General features: G+C 43.8%; 1 protein-coding gene across 2 annotated transcripts in view; it reads right to left on the bottom strand.

The window, feature by feature from the left end:
- Window positions 1-7,436, bottom strand: part of ANXA3 (annexin A3) — a 33,778-nt gene extending 26,342 nt beyond the window's left edge. Inside the window, exons 1-2 of one of the 2 annotated variants that reach the window (XM_077814923.1) lie at window positions 7,343-7,436; window positions 4,847-4,884 (exon numbers count right to left, since the gene is read on the bottom strand). In XM_077814923.1, coding sequence (XP_077671049.1) covers window positions 4,847-4,861 — 15 coding nt within the window. In that variant the 5' untranslated portion in view covers window positions 4,862-4,884; window positions 7,343-7,436. Of the gene's footprint in view, window positions 1-4,270; window positions 4,421-4,846; window positions 4,885-7,342 lie in introns of those variants that run through there. The other variant, XM_077814924.1, reaches the window with a different exon arrangement.
- Between the last annotated feature and the right edge of the window lie 13,528 nt (window positions 7,437-20,964).

The following is a 20,964-nucleotide window of genomic DNA, read 5'->3' as shown; positions in this document are numbered from 1 at the left end:
TTGTGGGGTATTGCAAAACTGTCAGAGTAAAACAAAATAGTTTTGAAACACTGAATTAGCACCACAGGCTAACAGATGTCAGCTGAAGAGATCCAAGAGTACTTCATATTAGACAGCGTTAGGTCTTATGAAAAATACTAGGATCAAAGTATGACAGTAACATTTCCTTTACTTCTCCAGCCAGAAAACCCCCCCCCCATCTTTTAATGAATGCATGAAATACGCCAAATCTCAAATATTCATACTTCAGATGAAATCACTTGAGGCCTCATGCTTTCCTTGCACAGTAGATACTCTACCACCCCCTAAATCAAACATTAGTCCTTTACATCTTAAGATCTTCCCCCCTCAGCAACCTTTTCCCTTATTTCATATGCACTATTTCCTTCATTCAAAGGTTATACTTATTATTTAGAAGGTCTCCATCCTAGTCAAGAAGGGTGTTTGAAAAGCAAATCATCAACATGGTGATTTACAGCTGCAACAAAATGCGTTCATGTTGTAAGAACCTGCTGTTGAAAGAAACAGCAACTCCACACTCTGTGCAAGATCGGGATCAGAGGCCTGCTAGTAAAAAGTCTCAGAAAAGGGTAGTTCCTGATTCAAGCTGAGAAGAGCGGAGAAAGGAGAACTGACCTGGCTGCAGCAGTGTTAAGAACTGGTGAGAGGCAAGAGAGACGGAATAGAAAGTAGCTGAGGGTCACTGGGTTTAGAGAGTTAAGCAAGGAGGAGCTCTGAACCCAACCTGACCTAGAGACTTCTAGGGCTAGGGACATCTAAGGCTTCTAGCAGTCTATCCTTGAGATCTCACAGCTGTTTATCATCCCAGCTGGGCTAATAAACCACAACAGTTAGCATCCCTTCTCCAAAATAATATGCTTTCACATCACTTTCCAGTGAACAGGATGAAGTACAATGAGCTTCATTCAACCTATTTTGAACTGTGGGGAAAGCAATCGGGGTCCTGGAAGAACTAACATCCTAGAAGATTTTGTTTTTAAAATGCCTTCCCCCCACCACATAATCCCATGGATAAATGGTCAGAGGTGAAGTCCAGGGCAAGCACCACCAGTAACGGTGCAGTCTCCAAGATCACAACCACTCTTCCAGAAACCTCCACTGCTGAATTGCAACAGACTTGAGTGGCTCAAACTCATTCCTTTCCATGCATTCCAAGTTACATTCTGAGTCACTGCACACCTGGGACTAGTTTATTAGGTCTGGCAATATCTCCCTCCTGGGAGGACTTTCTTCCTCAAAAGAAAATTTGAATGGTGCCAGACTGATTTCCCTACAGCTGGATGGCCTCTATTTATTCACAGAACAGATACAGCATGCACAGCGGTAATATGAGCTTCCCTGCCCCCCCGCCCATGCACTGCTAACTTGCCTCAACCCTGTCTTGAGGAGACCATCTCTGTGGGCCAGAGAACAGATTCGTTTCCATGCCTATTCAACCTAAAGCCCACTTTTGGCAGCTGTAGCCCCTCAGCGTCCCTTATCCCACCAATCCTTTCCTGGCAACTGTCTCCTTTTGTTCCAGGACACGTGAAGTTGTATAGGTACTCAACAAATCATTCATCAATGCAATGTTTTGACACTACCTTATTACAGAGCAAAATACAATGGTCATATAAAACTACTCATACTCAAAAGTTCAAAAAGAACTTGACTATTTGTAGGATAAATGGTCATCAGAAATGCAGCAGGGTGCAATACTTCATATGCTACAGGGAGCATCAGTCCATATGCTGGGTTATGAGAAGAACAAATAAATGATCAGTCTGAAAACAGATGGACAGGGAATGGGGATTTGGCTTAGTTTCATGAGAGAAAGGACTATGCGGGGTTGGGGGCGCGGAAGGGTCATGGACAAGAAAGAGGGTCTAAAGACAGACATGAAGTCAGTTAGGTGCAGAGGGACTGAAAGGCTGCATCAGATGACAAGGGTAGACAAAAGGATCTACTGGCTGCTATGAAGAGACATGAAGATGGAAGTCAATTTTTACTCCACAAACAAAATACCAGTTTAACAATCTTTGGCCTCTGCAGAGTGCTAATGGGGCTTCCACATGCAATGCGAATACCTATGTTGGAACTGGACTGCCACCTCTTTGCACAGGCCAAACTGCTGTCAAATAACTACATTTCATTACTTTCCCAAAGGTCAAGCTGTTTGAATCTGTATTTTGGTTTGGACCATCTCTCTATTAATGCTCTAGTCTAGTTATGCAATACTGAGCTAGCAGTGAATGGTTATGAGATATTAAGTCCTCTTCAGAGCTGAAGTATCTCAAAGTCAGGCAATGCTACCTCATGATCCCTGTAGGCAGGTTCATCAAATTACATAAAGCTTCAGGAAGAGAGTTTGCTTGGAATAGCCAAAATTTATGTTTTTATCAAGAGCCTACAAAAACAAAAGCGGTATAATTAGAGGAGGAATTGTCAAAGTTGATTCATACCCAGAGCCTGAAGAGCTCCAGAAAAAGATCCTGCTCCTTTGGTGCTGGAAGTATTGTGTAACTACCCCTAATAAATAACATCTTAAGAAGACAGGCATGATCTGACTTGTTTTAAGAACTCTTATCCTATAACAACCCTTTTAAGCCATAACTTAACACTCTCCTTGTTAAAAGAAAAGGAGTACTTGTGGCACCTTAGAGACTAACCAATTTATTTTAGCATGAGCTTTCGTGAGCTACAGCTCACTTCATCAGATACATCCTTTCCTTGTTAGTTTTCTGTTTAGAGGATTTACTTCATCTTCACTGCAGTGTGTAATTACTTCTTTCAAATTGTCATTGCAGAGAGTGATATCAACCAGGTTTACTTCAATTTCTATTTAGTTCTGAATAAGTGGTTAAGCACTTCTCATCCTCATTGCAGACATATTTAGAAATACTTTCCCTTAACTCAAAGGACTATCGAGTTTCTCCACCCAGCTTTCTGGCTGAAAATTTTCCTAGCTTGAAATCCACATCGAACATGCTTTTCTTTCCTGTATTGCTTTGTGTACCATTGTTTGTAGCCTTCTTCTGTGTCAATATTTACTGAAGGAGGAGTTGCTTGTTCTCTTCCCAGGACATCTTGTTCACTGGAAACACACCTCCAGCTAGTCTCACAGATTCCAAGGCCAGAAGGGACTGTTGTGATCATCTAGTCTGACCTCCTGTATAACACAGGCCACAGAACTGCCTTAGGAATTATTTGAGAGCAGATCTTTCAGAAAAACCATCAAATTGTGATTTAAAAAATGGTCAGTGATGAAGAATCCACCACATCCCATGGTAATCATTGGAACAATTTAATTACCCTCAGTTAATTTATGGCTTATTTCCAATCTGATTTGGTCTTGCCTCAAGTTCCAACCATTGGACTAGTATGGCAATTATAAAATATGCTCTTCTAACACTGGCATTCATGAAACAGCTTTCAAACATAAATGGATTCACTTATTCTACAGCAATCTTTCAGTACAGATGTGTCATTTTTGTAACCAGTTTATGAATTTATGTCTGTCTGGAGTAGGGAAACCTGCAGGGATCAGAGTTCAGGTCTTTACAGTGAAGAGGACTGTAGAAGAATCTATATAAAACAGAACTCTCTAGTCTCCAAGCAGGGTTTTGTTGCATTAGGTCAGTAAGGTGAATCTACCCCCTGGGGCACTGTCCCACTTTGAAACATTAATACAAAGCAAAATGTTCTGTCTCAATTCTATATGCCATTAATTCAATGACATAGCACTTCCATCTCTGAGATGAAATCGCCCCTGTGGGAGTAGTTGCTCTCATGCTCAAGCCAGTAAAAATGCCTGAACACAACAGCCTCCACACATCACTGAATCCAGGTGGTCCAACTAAGGACTCAGGGCCCATCAGAACCTGGGAAGATGAGGAAGGTTATGTGCATCTTTTAAAACTGGAGCAGGGTTGTTCCAGGACAGAATAGCAACCCAGCTGGTTCCTGACAAGGCTAATCAGAAAGTTTCAGGTACCCGGCCTGGGGTAGAATCATAGAATCATAGAATATCAGGGTTGGAAGGGACCCCTGAAGGTCATCTAGTCCAACCCCCTGCTCGAAGCAGGACCAATTCCCAGTTAAATCATCCCAGCCAGGGCTTTGTCAAGCCTGACCTTAAAAACCTCTAAGGAAGGAGATTCTACCACCTCCCTAGGTAACGCATTCCAGTGTTTCACCACTGGGTAGATCGAGCTAAGTATTGTATGAGGTGAAAGTGTATAGTGTATGAAGTTTATAGAAATGGAGATACCTTTCCATTGTTCTTATATTCAAAGCACACGAGAAAGTAAGGCTTGCTTAAGTTCACGAGCGGTCAATGGAAGACTCAGGAACAGAACCTCATTCCCAGTAGTCTGCGCCAAACAACTCCCAGGCACACTTCCTTTCCTGAGCTTCCTCGGCATTTATTTTACACATCCATAAAGGCACAGACGGATACTTCTGTAAGGTAAACAGGGAATTCTTTCACCTCACAGCTATTTCTCGAGGGTGCTGGGTGTCATAGATCCGGAAACAAATCAAAGAGGTGAAGTGTGCATCTAGGCCAGGATTTTCAAAAATGGGGGTCCTAAATTAGGCTCCTAAATCCATATTTAGGTGCCTAGAACAACTGGCCTGTTTTTCAAAAGCAGCAAATATCCAGAAGCTCTAACTGACCTTCTAGTGATCATTAGAAGTGACAAACATCTGTGTGTTTGAAAAAGTTTGATCTTGTTTCTTTTCCACAGGGATACTCTTTTTGTGAGAGGTTTGCCTCACTTTTAGGGAGAAAAAACTTCTGGAAAGTCCTGTGATTTTTATCTTTAATAATTTTTTTTAAACTCACCCAAACTGATGCCATGATTTGATTGTTTCACTGAAAACCTGAAAAACAAATCAGATACTAATAGAATACATTGTGCTAATTTATATTTACTGATAATAAAAAACAGTTATCAACTTTCCAATGTTTAAAAACCAACACAGCAGATTTTTTTTTTTTTTTTTAAGGAACCTTTTACTGAGAGCGAAGGTAAAAGTTTATAAGGATTAAAATAAATAAACTACATTCTCTCACTCTCAGGAAACTATAAAGCTCTGCTGAGTCTTGGATCAGACTTTATTTGTGTTCTGACAGCATACACAGTACAGAGTTTTTGAGTCTGAAGACAGAACCTTACATGGATTTTTCCATTTGGCAGACACATTGTTTAAACATACTCACTCAGCTCAGTGTTTTGTTTAAAAGAAATCCTCCCGCCTTCCTCGACATTATAAAAACGAAAAATCTGGAAAAAATGTCTTAACAGTTGGCAGACTCTCCTTTCTCCCTCCCCCTCTTATCAGATCTGGTTTGTGTGCTTGTCCACCACCTTCTACCTTGACTGGGATAGCCAGATTTATTAACTCTGACTTCACCTCCTCCTGCAAACTGAGTTTTCTTTGCTGAATTAGACTCAAAGTTGCTTAACTGTAGGATGAAATAAGGGTGGTCTGAATCAGTGGTCTGCTAAAGCTTTCTACTAAAATTAAAGATCCAGGCTAGCTAATGGGTAATACTGAAAACAGTTCAGTTAGTCTCCCTTCCTATGCCACAATCAACACGAAATTACAAGGGGGGAGTGGTCTGAATCAAAACAGTCTAACCTCCATTGGCAGGAACATTTTATGATGAAAGGATGTGGACTATTTTTTGAAAAAAATTACAAATCTTGGGCGCTTTTCCCCCTTACAGCTCTACCTTTCTGAACAACCCCATCGATTACAATGGCACTTCTTACAGGAGAATTACTCATGAGTAAAGATTGCAGGACTCTGTCCTAAGTTAACCGGTTCCTCACTCTGATAGGAGTTTTGAATTTGTTCATTGGTTTATTTATATTGCTTCAGATACACATGACTAATGCTGAAACACAACCATTTCTTTCACCACCCTTATTTCATCCTACAGTAAAATTCCATTAACACACAGGAAAGCATAACAACCTTTTCATCTTTTCTTTGGGCCTTTCTAGGTTCCTCCAAGATTCTGCATCACCCCAAGAAGAAGTTTGAGATTTTTAGGACTTAATTTTGTAGTTTAAAGATATGAAGTTGAAGTTTCTTCAAAATAAGTTTGGTCTCTATTTAGTAAAAAGACTTCATATTTTTATTTTGTATTGTTATCCAAGTCAGTAGATTTTAGCCTTATGCATCTACTGGCTGGAATCCTTGGACCCCTTTGGTCATAAGAACAGCCATACTGGGTCAGACCAAAGGTCCATCTAGCCCAGCATCCGGTCTTCCGACAGTGGCCAATGCCTGGTGCCCCAGAGGGAATGAATAGAACAGGTAACCGTCAACTGATCCATCCCTTGTCACACATTTGTCTACTTATCTGTACTATCAAGCATCAGAAAACCAAATGACAAATGCTATCAGTTAAATTCAGTGAATCCTGCATGAAGGATCACCTCCCCTACGTAAAATCCTGTTTTAAGCAATTTCTTTAAAAGAGCACCGTCAGGCAGCTTGTGTCCTCACTGCAGGTTTTATTTTAAAAATTGGATTAAAAAATAAGATCCAATGTTACTACAAATGTGGTCAGGAAGTGTTTCTTTTTCAGCGTTTGAAAGTCCCACACACCAAGGCTGTAGGAACTACCCCTGAAAATGAAACTGAGTAGTCCAGTGGCTCCAAAAGTACTTGTGGGTTTGGGGCCTAAATTTACAGAACACTTGTTGGTAATCTATGGACAACTGGTTGATCAAAAAGCAACAGCTGTTCCTCCTTGTTTCCATCTCCCTAATCATATTTAAAAAAAGCTACAATACATATTAAAACACTCCCTTAATATTGTTCCATGTACATAACTGCTGAGTTGCCCTTCACTTGCCAGTGGGAAGGTACGTGGCCCAACAAGGGAAGATGTTAAAATATTTGAGAACCCCGGAAGGCGATCCAAGAGAGGGTTAAGGACACTCGTGCACAGACACCTGGTGAATAATTAGGTTTAATTTAGGCAGGGGTGTGGCTTGGCTTTCCAACAAACACTTCCGAAGTTCAGGGGGGCTCATCTCTCCGCTCTTGGGTGGGCAGTGACTGCCAGCTGCCCCCGATTTCACTCTTACCCGCTGGCGCAAGCGGACTGGGGCGGGAAAGGGGCAGAGACCCAGACGCTCCCCCCCAGCTGCGGGGTAATGCGCCACACGCAGCGGGAACCGAGCGACGGGGCCCGGGGGCAGCTCTGCGGGGAAAGCGCAGCCGCTGCCCCGGTCTTCGGCAGCGCCTGACACAGCGGGGAAGCCCAGCGGCCCCTGGGGAAGCACGAGGTGGTCTCAGTCCCCCCCCAGGAGACACGTACCTGGAAAGTCCCCACAAACCACTTGCGGCGAGAGCAGCAGCGGACGGCGCTCGGAGCAGCAGGCAGAGAAGCGGGCGCTGCCCAGACCCGCCCCCGCCGCAGGCTCCTCCTGCCTTGCAAGGGTCTTATTGGAAAACCCTCCCCGCTCCTCCACCCCATCGCAGCAGCTCCCTTTCCTTCCTCCCCAGGCTGCTGCCTTCCAGCCTTCTCCACTCTTAGGGCACCTGTGTCTCCTTCTTGCGGTCCCTGGGCAGGGGGGGCGAAGCTGAACTTAAATATATTTTTACCCTTTCCCACAAAATCGAACACAGATGTGTTGAAGTGAGTCATTTCCTCCCGCCTCCCTTCTTAGATGGCCGAAGGCCAAGGCAGATTTTCTCTCTCCTCTGCGTTTGTGACTAGAACGGCTGTGAAAACACCACAGCTGGGCTGGCGACAAACTGACTGAAAGGCGGGGGGGTGCCTGCTCTGTGGAGGTTCACGGTGTGATCACTCAGAAAGAAAGTGCAGAGGGGAATGGTGGGTGCCTGGGCCGGCTAAGAAGTCTGTTGTCACCATGGCCAGTCACAGCCCACTGTGTGATGCAAGCACCATTTGCAGATAGGAAGGCGGGGTGAGCGGGGGACGTGTGGCAGAATATTCTGCATCTGTAAAGCTTCGGTTTCGGGAGTGGCATGTCCCAGCTACTTCAGAAAGGTGCAGTGGTGGCAGGAATATGTCACCCAGGGTGTCTTGAGAAGTATTTTGTCATTTATACATTCCCAAATCTTTTACTTAGTCAAATTCAGAGGCAATCCCACCATGGGGGGTTGGGTTCTCTCCTATAGAAATTGTATTTTTAAAAAACTGTACTTTTAAAGCCATGACTATATAGCTTATAAAAATTAATTTGTTCTGGGGAACTTTCTAAAATTGTAAACTTACACTGAATATATTAAAAACGTGTGTGCCTTTGAATTAAAAAATGGCAATAAGGGACTGGGAATTAAAGGAACCAACTCGAGTTGGGAGCCCAGAGGAAAATATTCTGGACAGGCACCAGTGGGGTTTAGTGAGGGCTGGGACAGAGACAAGGCCCCTAGTGTGGAATCAGATGCCAGCAAGACTTTATTTATCCATGGGCCCTTCCATGGACGCATCTGTGGTTACTAGGAACGGTTTGTCAAGGTCTGGGGCCCTTAGTACAGGGTCAGACATGAGTGTCGCTTTAAGCTGGTTAAAGGCCTTCTGACACTCTTCGGTCCCCTGAACGGCATTTGGCTGTTTCTTTTTGGTTAGGTCTGTCAGTGAAGTGGCGATTTGGCTGTATTGTGTTACAAATCGTCTGTAATAACCGGCCAAGCCAAAGAAGGAATGAACCTGTTTCTTTGACTTTGGGATAGGCCACTTTTGGATAGTATCCATTTTGGCCTGTAGGGGGTTGATAGTTCCTTGACCCACCTGCTGTCCAAGATAAGTCACTCGGTTTAGGCCTATTTGACACTTCTTAGCCTTAACAGTTACTCCTGCCTCCCTTATGCGCTCGAAGACTTTTTGTAGATGTTCCAGGTGTTCTGCCCAGGAATCCGAAAATATGGCCATATCGTCAAGGTAGGCGACTGCATGTTCTCCTAATCCCGCTAGGAGACCATCTACAAGTCTTTGAAAGGTGGCGGGTGCATTCCGCAACCTGAAAGGGAGTACATTAAATTCATACAGCCTGACATGGGTGGTGAAGGCTGACCTTTCCTTGGCGGATTCATCTAGCAGTACCTGCTAGTACCCCTTGGTTAAGTCCAAGGTAGAGATGAACTGGTCCCGTCCCAGTTTCTCTAATAGTTCATCTGTGTGTGGCATTGGATAGTTGTCTGGGCGAGTTACAGCATTTAGCTTACGGTAGTCCACGCAAAAACGTATCTCCCCATCTGGTTTGGGAACTAGAACCACTGGAGATGCCCATGCACTTCCAGAGGGGCGGATTACACCCATCTGTAACATATCCTGGATCTCCCGTTCTATAGCGGTTTTAGCTTGAGGAGACACCGGTAAGGTCGGACTTTAATTGGGCGAGCATTACCTGTCTCAATGGAGTGGTATGCCCGTTCAGTCAGTCCTGGGGTGGCTGAGAACGTCGGCGCGTAGCTATTGCACAGCTCCTTGATCTGCTGTCGCTGCATACGCCCAAGGGTCATGGAGAGGTTCACCTCTTCCACGCCAGCAGCACTTTTCCCTTCGTAGTGGACACCTTCAGGCCACTGAGTGTCATCTCCTCCCTGGGCTGTAAACTGATAAACCTTTAATTCTCTGGAATAAAAGGGCTTTAGAGAATTAATATGGTACATCTTAGGCTTTCGGTTTGAGGTGGGGAATGCTATGAGATAATTAACAGCTCCCAGGTGTTCCTGGACCATGAATGGCCCTTCCCACGATGCTTCCATCTTATGGGCCTGGAGCGCCTTTAAGACATGACCTGGTCCCCTACTTTGAAGGAACGCTCTCTGGCATGTTTATCATACCAGGCTTTTTGCTCTTTTTGAGCATCCTGTAGGTTTTCTTTAGCAAGGGCTAGAGAGGTTCGGAGGGTGTTTTGTAGGTTGGTTACAAAGTCCAGAATGTTAGTTCCTGGAGAAGGTGTAAATCCCTCCCATTGCTGCTTCACCAACTGTAATGGCCCCTTAACATTGCGGCCATATACAAGTTCAAATGGTGAAAACCCTAAACTGGGAGGTGGTACAGCTCTGTAGGCAAAAAGCAACTGCTGCAACACTAGGTCCCAATCATTGGAGTACTCATTTACGAATTTACGTATCATGGCCCCCAAAGTTCCATTAAACTTCTCCACCATGCCATTTGTTTGATGGTGGTAAGGAGTGGCAACCAAGTGATTTACCCCATGAGCTTCCCAAAGGCTTTCCATAGTTCCTGCCAGGAAATTAGTTCCTGCATCTGTGAGGATGTCGGAGGGCCAACCTACCCTGGCAAAAATGTCTGCTAGTGCCTGGCACACACTTTTAGCCCTGGTGTTGCTTAGAGCTACTGCTTCCAGCCATCGGGTGGCAAAATCCATGAAAGTCAGTATGTACTGCTTTCCTCTGGGTGTCTTTTTTGGAAAAGGACCCAGAATATCCACAGCTACTCGCTGAAATGGAACCTCAATGATGGGGAGTGCCTGGAGAGGGGCTTTGACTTGGTCTTGGGGTTTTCCCACTCTTTGACATACCTCATAAGACCAGACATAGGTAAAAACATCCTTGCCCATTCCCTCCCAGTGGAATGACCTCCCCAAACGGTCTTTGGTCCTGTTCACCCCAGCATGGCCACTAGGATGATCGTGGGCTAAGCTCAAGAGCTTTACCCGGTACTTAGTTGGAACTACCAACTGTCTCTGAGGATGCCAGTCTTCCTGGTGTCCACCAGAAAGAGTTTCCTTGTATAAAAGTCCTCTTTCCACAACAAACCTGGATCGATTAGAGGAGCTGAGAGGCAGTGGGTTGCTCCGTGCCGCCGTCCAAGCTCTTTGGAGGCTTTCGTCTGCTTCCTGTTCGGTCTGGAACTGTTCCCTTGATGCTGGAGACATCAGTTCCTCATTGGATTGTGGACCTATGCTTGGTCCCTCTGGAAGCGATGTAGGGGATGGGGCTCTTTCCATTGACTGAACCGCTCTTCGCTGGTGCACTATGTTGGGGTTCAGGCTCTGGCTGAGCCTCTTGTGTAGGGTTATCAGCTGCTGCCGGTTCAGGTTCGGTGGGGCCCTCTGGTGTTGGTCTGGGTCTCTGGGACTGGATCCACTACTGTTGTTGCAGACATTGGCCCGGGGTCCGAATCCATCACCACTGACTGGGTCCTGGTAGAAGTTTCCGGAACAGAGCTAGGCATGACGGCTTGTTTAGCCTGGCTGCAGGTGACTATTCCCACCCTCTTGGCCTGCTTCACATGATTGGCCAAGTCTTCCCCCAACAGCATGGGGATGGGATAATCATCATAGACTGCAAAAGTCCATGTTCCTGACCAGCCCTTGTACTGGACAGGCAACTTGGCTGTAGACAAATTGAAAGAGTTGGACTTGAAGGGTTGAATTGTCACTTGGATCTCTGGGTCAATTAAATTGGGGTCCACTAAGGAAGCATGGATAGCCGACACTTGTGCTCTAGTGTCCCTCCACACGGTGACCTTCTTCCCGCCCACACTCACAGTTTCTCTCTGCTCTGAGGGTATCTGGGAGGTATCTGGGCCTGAGGACCTCTGGTGTGATTCCGGTGCAATGAACTGTAATCTGTTGGGGTTCTTGGGGCAGTTGGCCTTTACATGCCCCAGCTCGTTACATTTAAAACATCGTCCAGCTGACGGGTCACTGGGGGCGAGGTGGGTTGCTGGAGAACAGTGTGGCGGGACGATAAGGTGGCTGGAGGTTTCCTTGGGGGATAGTTGGGGCCTTGGGCTGCCCCCGGTTGTAGGGTGTGGTCTGAGGTTGGCCCTTCTGGTATCCGCTCCAACTGCGACCAGTTTTTTTTCTTCTCTGCGACCTCCACCCATTTGGCTCCAATCTCCACCGCCTCGATTACAGTTTTAGGCTTCCCATCTAGGATGTATCTTTCTATTTCCTCAGGAACACCCTCTAAGAACTGCTCCATTTGCATTAGGAAGGGCAAATCTTCTGGAGATTTAACACTTGCTCCTGATATCCAGGCATCCCAATGTTTCACAATGTGGTAGGCATGTCGGGTGAATGACACGTCTGGTTTCCACCTTAGGGCTCTAAATCGCCCAATGGGAATGCTTGGGTGTTAGCCCCATTATGACTCTTGCCTTGGTTTTAAACAGTTCATACTGGTTTATGTGTTCCTTAGGCATTTCAGCCGCCACCTCAGCTAAGGGTCCACTGAGCTGCGGCCTCAGCTCTACCATATATTGGTCTGTAGAGATGCTGTACCCAAGGTAGGCCCTTTTGAAGTTTTCTAAGAGGCCTCAGTATCATCGCCTGCCTTGTAGGTGGGGAACTTTCTTGGATGGGAAGTGGTACCTGGAGAAGGATTGCTAGGGTTTGTTGGTATATTCTGCTGAGCCTTTGCCTTCTTCATCTCCAGTGCATGCTTCCTCTCTTTCCTTCTCCTCCAGTTCTTTTTCCTTTGCCTCCATTTCTTTTCCCCTTGCCTCCATAGCTCTCCTATGGGCAGCCTCTTTGTTCTTTTCTGCTTCCATAGCTCTCCTGTGGGCAGCCTCTTCGGTTTTTTCTGCCTCTATTTCTTTGTCCTTTGCCTCCATTTCTCTCCTGTGGGCAACTTCTAGGGCTTTTTCTGCCTCTTTTTCTGCCTCCAGTCTGGCTAACTCCAATTTGTGTTGTGTCTTGGTTTCTGTCATCTTTGCCTCTCTGTTTTTAACTAACTGTACACCCGAGAGTTAGAAATAAAACAAACAAACAAAAAACTTGGCTTGTAAAATTTTGCTGTGCTGTAATATGATACCTATATTCTCTGATAGTGATTGTCAGCCTACAGAAAAATCCTTAAAAAAAAAAAAAACCAAAAAACCCCCCTAATACCTTTGTCTCCAGGCAAATAGACAGAAAACCCCTCTAGTTGCTCTTAGGTAAAAAAAAAAAAAAAAACTTCTTCAGGTCTGTGAAGACTTATGAATTTCCCTGCAGGAGGTTAACTACCCTGCCTTTAGGTAGAGAAAACTCCAGCTCACAAAAGACAATTCCCTTTTGTCTCTGCTCTGGCTCCCAAGCAGAGACAAAAATACCCCAAACCTCTAACTGCTTTCAGCCGAAAACCTGCTTTCCAGCAGTCCAAAGGAAAAAAAAATTCCTTTTTAAAATCTGTGCTTCTTGTTCAAAAAATCAAAATCTTAAAAAAAAAAAAAAAAAAACCCCAAAAACTAACACCTTTGTCTCCAGGCAAATAGTTTGGATACCAGTCAAATAGAATGTTTGTATCTTAAGATTCCATGGCAGTTGGGAGTGACAGTTGGGCAGTACAGGACAGAGAGGGGAGACCTAGAGTCCCATTGCCTCTCCCATGCTGACCGACTGGGCTGGAGTCTCATAGCACTGCGGGACATTGCCTATATCCCAACAAATCAGCATCACCAGGTTTCACACTCTCTGCTGTAGGGCACAGGACCTGTTTTCCCCTCAGGACAGAAGAGGCTTTTCCTGCCTCACCGGCATTAGCTGCCATCCAACAACTGTCTTGCATTTTAGAGGCAGCCAGAACAGCATACTGGCTGGACCAGCGGCACTTGGCCCAGAAGTGTCAGACTGGACTGCACCCGAACAGAGGCCACTGGGTGGATAATGATTTTGTGGGGGAAATGGGAGGGCAGTGTATGTGGGCAACATTGCATGCCAGGAAGGTCCAGTGGCAACCTAAACTCAAGGGGCTGTTGACTGTGTGGGTAGATTAAGCAACATCATCTGAGTGATGGTCTCTGAGAGAATGCACTGGCTGTGGCTTAGGAGACCTGAAAGGAAGAAAAGAGCACTGAGGGCTTAAAGTGTGTACAGTTGAGGAAGGATGGTCCTATAATTAGGGTGCTAACCTGGGACTCCCCATTCTGCCACAGACTTCCTGTGGGACCACTTATCTTTGTGCCTTGGTTGCCTCTAGCACTTCCCTACCTCACAGGGGTGTCGTGTGGATAAATACACTAAAGATTGTGAGGCATTCAGATACCACGGTAATGGGGGCCATATAAGTACCTATGATTAGAGCTGGTCGGGATTTTTCTATTAGAATAACAAAAATGCCCTTTTCCCACCTGATAGGCAGTGGTATCAGTGCACCAGCAACCAACTCTTGTCAAGTTTTCTGTAGGCATTAGAGCAAAGGAGTGTTTAAGGAAGGATTTGAAGGAAGATAATGAAGTATCTTTGTGGATGTTTATGGGGAAGCTCCTCCCAAACGTGAGGGGCTGCATGGAGAAAGCATAAAGGTGCTTGTTTGAAAATTTGACAGGTAGGTGATGGAAGCTGGAGTCAGCATTTTGATAACGAATGAGAGATTATAGGAAAGGTGTGGATAGGCCACAAAGAAGCTTAAAAGTGAAAATAGGCAGCTGATAGTTGATGCAATAGAGAAGGGGGAGACAGCAGAGGGACACAAAGAGAGAGAGGACATGATCAAAGTAATGGGCTACAAAAATGATCTTTGCTGCAGCAATCTGAGTAGATACGAGCAGGCAAACTTTTGCTTGTCAAGGTGTGACCTTAAGACTACCCCAATGCCAGATGGTGCACTGTTGTCATGATATATACCCAAAATGTGGCACGTAACATCTCACTGGAATACTAATAACTCACTGATCATTAATATTCTTGTGTGATGCATGTACAGTTAACCACAAAGAACTTTACAGATGTGCTGTAAATATGTGACTAAAATATATTTCAACCAGACAGATTAGAGGGAATTAAGAAACAAGCTTTCTCCAGACAAGCAAAAGAGGCCAGCACCTCAAACCATGTGTGGCCAAGTTCAATATGCTATTCATATCAGAGGTTGCAGGAAGAGATCATTAGCATTGTAAAAATAATCAGTGCGGGAGGAACCGGAAGGATGTCTACACCCAGCAGGGGAAAGGAACTTTATATGGGGATACCCTTCAAAAGAATACAATTCAAAGGTTTACTGGACTATCATGAAAGGAGGAGCCAACTCCTAAGTTATCCTTCATGTAAGGAAACAAAGGAACTAAGCACTTTGAGCTCTGTGAAGGGTCCTGGCTAAAAACTGGTCAGCCATGTTGGACAAATGGTAAGAAAAACATCGAACAATTCATTGAACAATTGAAGTCTTAGAAGCATTCTTATTTTTGTTGGCTTGTACGCATTTCTATCATTATTCCTTATGCTTGATATCACTTAAACCTATGTCTTTTTAATGAAATTTACTTTTACTATAAACCAACTCAGTGCTTTGATTAAGATAGAGTGTTTGTTAACCCCAGGTAAGGTAATAAGTTGCTGTGTACTGTCTCTTCAACAGAGCAACAAATCTGATAAGGTTTTGTGAGTGTTACAGTAAGAAGGGAGCTGTGCATAGTAGAAAGATTTCTCTGAGGAATTTGGGATTTACTAATTATTACCTGCTATGCAAGGTTTGGACTGGCAAAGTCCTGAAGAATTTGCTGGCAGAGCAGACAAGTTGGTATGTCAGGGAGCTGACACATAGCTTAGCAATAGCAAAGCTCTCACTTGCCGAGGCTGAGAGTGGTAACACAGTAACTCACAATTCTGGGAACCCCAGGAGATCAGGATGTTGTAGTAATCAAGTCATGAGGGGATGAGAGCCTGGATGAAAGTTTTAGCTGTGTGGACGGATAGAAAAGGCCATGTCTTAGAGGTGTTTTACAAAAAAAAAATCTGCACCATTTAGACCATCTGGATGTGATGAGCTAGAGAAAATCTAGAGTTGAAGAAGACATCCAGGTTATGGGCCCAAGCAACAGAAGTATGATCCCTAATAACTTCTTACATAGTCCCCTTTATTCATGTCTTGAAAGTGGTGGCACTGACCAGTGATTCTGGGAAATGAATTTCTTTCCAAGAAATTTTTGTCATAGACTTCAGTGGGCTTTCAATCGGCCCCTGACTGTTGTCTGCTGCCCATTTGGCTTCTGTTTAATCATGTTTATTATTTAGGTACTTGTACTTCTGGTTCTGAAATAATATTTTGAAGAGATATTGGACTTGGGAGAGAGCAAGCAAGGTATAACAGGGGCAGGGGAGGAAATAACTTGGCTTGGACACTGAAACTGCCCATTCACTATGCATATGGTGTAACAATCTTGCTGACATCATTGTTTGTGTCAAGTGGTATTACCATAGCATTTTGAACCCTGCAGGTCAGTGAACCAGGAAAAGTCGGAGACTGAGTATATTTGAGATCTTATAGCTCATCTACAGAACTATTTAAATAATTTTAAGACCAGAAGTGGTCAAATAATATGGTGATGAGCACAATGTTATCAGTCAGGAAAGTAGAAAAATGGGGAGATGGATAAGTTATAGCTGGTTGACAGATCTTTGTATTTTTGACCCTCTTGGGCAATGATTTTTTGGCCTCTTTTTCCATGGGTGATGTTTTCCTTTTGGAAATTGTTGGAGGAATGAATGGTCAGTGAGTGTGAGCCTATTGAAGGATAGAGAATGAAACTTCTGCCCTTCCTAAGGATTCCACAGAATTCATTCGCTGAGGGAGGAACAATGGCATTCACAGGAGGAACAGTCTCCAGAAGTCCTTTCTTCATCTTCTACATCACCGGATGATTCAGTTTTCAGAGTATTGGAGAGCTTTTGACAAGTAAGCTGAGTCAGATGACCCAATTTTAGGAGAACATACCTTTTTATTCCTCAGTTCAAACCAAGCCTCCTGAGTGATTTGACATTCCTGAACAAAGGGAAAAGAAATGAGTCACCCTCCCTATTAATGTGGAGTATCTGGAACCTGAGAGAGATATGGGCTCACTCTGTTTCACTGCCATCTGTCCCTAAAGACGGGGTTGCATTTTTTTCCATCACCCTATCCTAGCTTCCCTTTTAGATTCTGGAGCTTTGTAGAGTTTGAAACCACTCCAGACCCTGGTGTCCTTTGTTCATCTCTTAATCGTGGCTATGCATAATTCCAGACCTTGATAATGAAAAGGCACAGAAAATACTGCAAGGTCAGGTCTAGATAAGAATATGTTCAGTACAATGTGCACCCTTCTGGGTTGCTGAGATTGTCAAGGAGGTTCACTAAGTGTCTGACAGGGGTGGCTGCACAGTTTCATTGTTAGACTTGACAGATGTACCTTTAAACAAAGACTTGCTTGAAAGAATATGTTCTGATCAAATTGTGCTTGACACCTTGAAAATATTGCACGCGGTCTTCAGTGATTTGGTGTTGGGGGTGAAAGTAGAAAAGTTAGTTCCGAATCCTGCTCAGCTTCTGACATTTTTAGAGGCTTTTTTGGATTCTAGATGGGCTCTTGTTTGTCTGCTTCAAGAGAGATTTATTTAATCCTTAGAAGGCAATGCTAGCTGTGAGGTGTTGAAGCAGCCATTTGATGAAATTTTTCATCTGGGTTACTAGGACTGGTGGCTTCAAGCACTGTTGTGAGGGTTTGCTTGCGTGCACTTAAGGATAGGGTTAACTCACTTTGCATCTGAGAAATTCAGACTTGCTAGAGAGTGAGTGGTTCACTGAAGTGAATCTTCAAAGGTTACCTAATAATAGAAAAGTTCCATATGTACCACTTCCGAAGGGTAGCACAATTAGTGGTCAGGACTTTTAATAATGATTCCTTTAATGGGGAAGCATTATGTGGGAGAAGTGTCAAGTTACCTGTGGAAGTCAGTAGATTAGCAGAATTCCAAAAGTCTTTGTGTAAATGTTTCTTCCAATATGACTGAGGAGATATTGATAATCTTTGGAGATTGGTCCTCAGAGTATCTCTAAGCCTCAACTGTCATGGATTCATTGGCTTTTGACAGTTATTTCAGGGCTGAAATTGGTCCAGTGTGATTATTGTGGAGAGGAGATGCATTTTCGGCTGTACAGTGTCCAGGTCATATTTTATAAAACAGTAATTTGTGTTTACACTGTGCCTGGATGGAAAATCATGACTTAACAAATAGATATGTGTCAGGAGAGAGTGGCTGGCCCTATGAAGGGCAAATGGCAAAATTCAGAGGCCAGTTAAGAATTGAAATAGGGGTATGATTCTCGCACAGGAGTCAAAGGGAGGCTTTCCAGATTAAAACATGGAGCTCAGCAGGTGACTGTGTCTGTTCCATCCTCCAGAGGGACTGCACCCAATTTGACCACTCCAGGTCAAACCACTGATTGTTTAATCAGATTTATTATGAAGGGTCTTGTGTTTCTGATTGTGAAATAAATATTTGGATATTGGATGAGAGCGCGAGAGAGCAAGCAAGACATGAGGGCAGGGAGGAGATAGTTTAGTTTGGACACAGCAAGTACAAATTCATCACACACATAACGATGCAACTGCTTTGCTCCTGTCTTTACTTATGACAAGTTGTGATGAAAATCTGGCTCTTCTGAATAAGTGATTTCTTGTGCGGTGGGTGCAGCTGGATCAATCACCAGGAGACGATTGGGGCAGCTGGGAGATGGGAGGGCACATCATCCAAGTGAAAATTTCATTTAGCACTTTCCAAACGGCTATTACAAGTTTCAGTTCAGTACTAAGTTTGGCAGTGGAGGAAAGTGTCTGATGGACCTAATTCTGAAGCAGTACAGCAATGAAATGAAATAAAGAAGAGTTGAAACTGCTAGAGGCCAGTTGATGGATGTGATGGAGATTACTGCAGTTTGCATTGGGAATTTCAATGCTTGTCAGGCTTCTTTACTTTCCAGTCAGTTCAAAATGAGGAGAGAATTCCTCAGTTTGCTCCAACTTGCGGAGTTCAGCATCTCTGCTGAAGTGGGATGGTTTGGTTCAATGGCTGGTGTGGAGTGTACTTGCCAGGAAATGACACCAGCAGCCATATTTTATAAGTCAATGGAATCAGAAGAAAAGGGGACTGAAGAGGAAGCAAGAAGGAAAGAGAAAGGATAAAAGGAAAGCCAAATATGAAAAAAGGAAAACCTACTGACAGAAGGAATAGTAGTAAAATTCGAGGAAATTTAAGAGAAAAAAGTAGCACAACTTTTGAATCTACCCTCTGTTGTTTAGGAGGAGAATTGTTATTTGTGAGTTTCTGGTTTCAGTGTCAGAAATAAAATCCCTAACAAACCCCTAAAGAGTATTCATGCCTGCGAAGGGATATCACAGGACAACCCCTTTGGAAAAATAATTTCTTTCCTAGAACATTTTTTTTCTCATTAACTTGGCATTAAAGTATCTGAGTCACATCCATTTCAGATCAATGGACAGAATCCCAAGGACTTCCAGGATGTTCTCTAAAGCTCTAACTGCTATGAACCACAACCAGATTGTCTTCTATTTAATCCTAATTATTATTTAGGTTCGTGTTTTTGATTCTGAAATATACATATGGATACTGGCCTTGAGAGAGGGTGAGAGACCAACGTATGATGGGGGCAGAGAGGAGACAGTTTGGCTCTGACACTACAATTGCATATTCATCACTCATACTATGATATACTGATGTTACTCCTGTCATTGGTTATGTCAAGCTGGGGAGCCTAGCAACCACAGCGTAGTATTTTGAATCCTCCATCCAGTGAAGCAGGGCTGGCTAGACCCATGGAGCATATTGGAGACACAAGAGTGCTTTGAGAGTGTTATTTTAATAGTTTCATTACCAGAAGTGCTCAGGCACCATGGTGAGGAGGACAGTGTACAATGTAGGTCAAAAGAGAGACAGAGAGATGGACAAGTAATAGTTGGATAATAAGGGAGTGATGGATGGATAGAAAGAGGGGGTTTTGGTATACTGTGGTAGTTTTGGCCAATTTGCACATAGATTTCTTTGGACTTTTATTCTTAAAATGCTGGATTAATGGATGGGTTGTGTGAGTCTAGGCCTGTTTCATCTAAGCGTTCAAGGGTAGAGTGAAACTTCTCCCCCTCCTGAAGATACTGTATGATACATTGTGTTGTGTAATGAGCTCTGGAACTCAGCTGAGGAATTGTCTCCAGAAGTTTACTTTATCATGTCCTTAGGTGATTCAGTTCTGATATCTTCTCCTCCTTTCTTCTGGAGATTCTGGAACCCGTAAGAAAGTTATGGGCTCACACTCTTTCAGCACCATCTGTCCTTTAGGAAGAAGAAGCCTTTATATAGCTTCTTACATTTGACTTTGTTTTCCAGCATCACATCCAAGACTGCATTATGTTCTCTGGAGTTTTGAGAATTTGAAACCACTCCAGAATCCAATGCTCTTTGGTCACTCCTTGCTCTATGCAATGAAATAATCTACATCTTAGTCATTAAAAGATTGGGAAGCAGGGACCATTTTCAGCATAAAGTAATCCTTTCTGGGCTCGTGGCATCCTCAAGAAGGGTCACCAAGTGTCTGACATTGATGTCCACACACCATCAGTGCCAGACTTCACAGGTATAACTGAGATAATTGGCCTGAAAGAACATGAGACAATTCAACTGTGCTTCTCACCCTCCAACTATCATACTCCATCTTCAACATTGTATAGCTGAGGCTGAAAGTGGGAGAGTTACACCTGAATCCTACTGAGCTTCTGACATATTGGGGGGCTTTTCTGGAGCCTAGAAGGGCCCTTGCTTATCTGCTTCAAAAGAGGTTCTTGGATCTTTAGAAGGCAGTGCTGGCTGTGAGAGATCAAAATAGCAGTTTAATGAGATTTTTCTTATGGGTCCTGGCACTGTTGACTTCAAGCACTTTTGTGATACTGTGAGGTTTTGTATGTGTACAGTTCCAGGGTGAGTCAATTCATCTAAGAGGCCATCAGTTCAGTCTAGAAATTGTCATGAGACCTGCTCAGATAATAGTTTCATACCTGATGAGGGTGCAGTGGTTCTCATTCACGTCACAAGATTGCTGATGTTCAATAAAACATTCATAAGTTACCTAAATTTACAAAATATTTATAATGTTTGACCCAAAATCTGGTGAGGACTTTTAACCCCTCAGTTTGGAGGAGATGGAAAAGAGACAATGAACCTCTTCCTTATAGAGACCTGGATAGTTAAT

This window comes from Eretmochelys imbricata, chromosome 4 (assembly GCF_965152235.1).
Source record: "Eretmochelys imbricata isolate rEreImb1 chromosome 4, rEreImb1.hap1, whole genome shotgun sequence".
Taxonomy (NCBI): Eukaryota; Metazoa; Chordata; order Testudines; family Cheloniidae; genus Eretmochelys; species Eretmochelys imbricata.
This window is presented reverse-complemented; position numbering and strand designations above follow the sequence as displayed.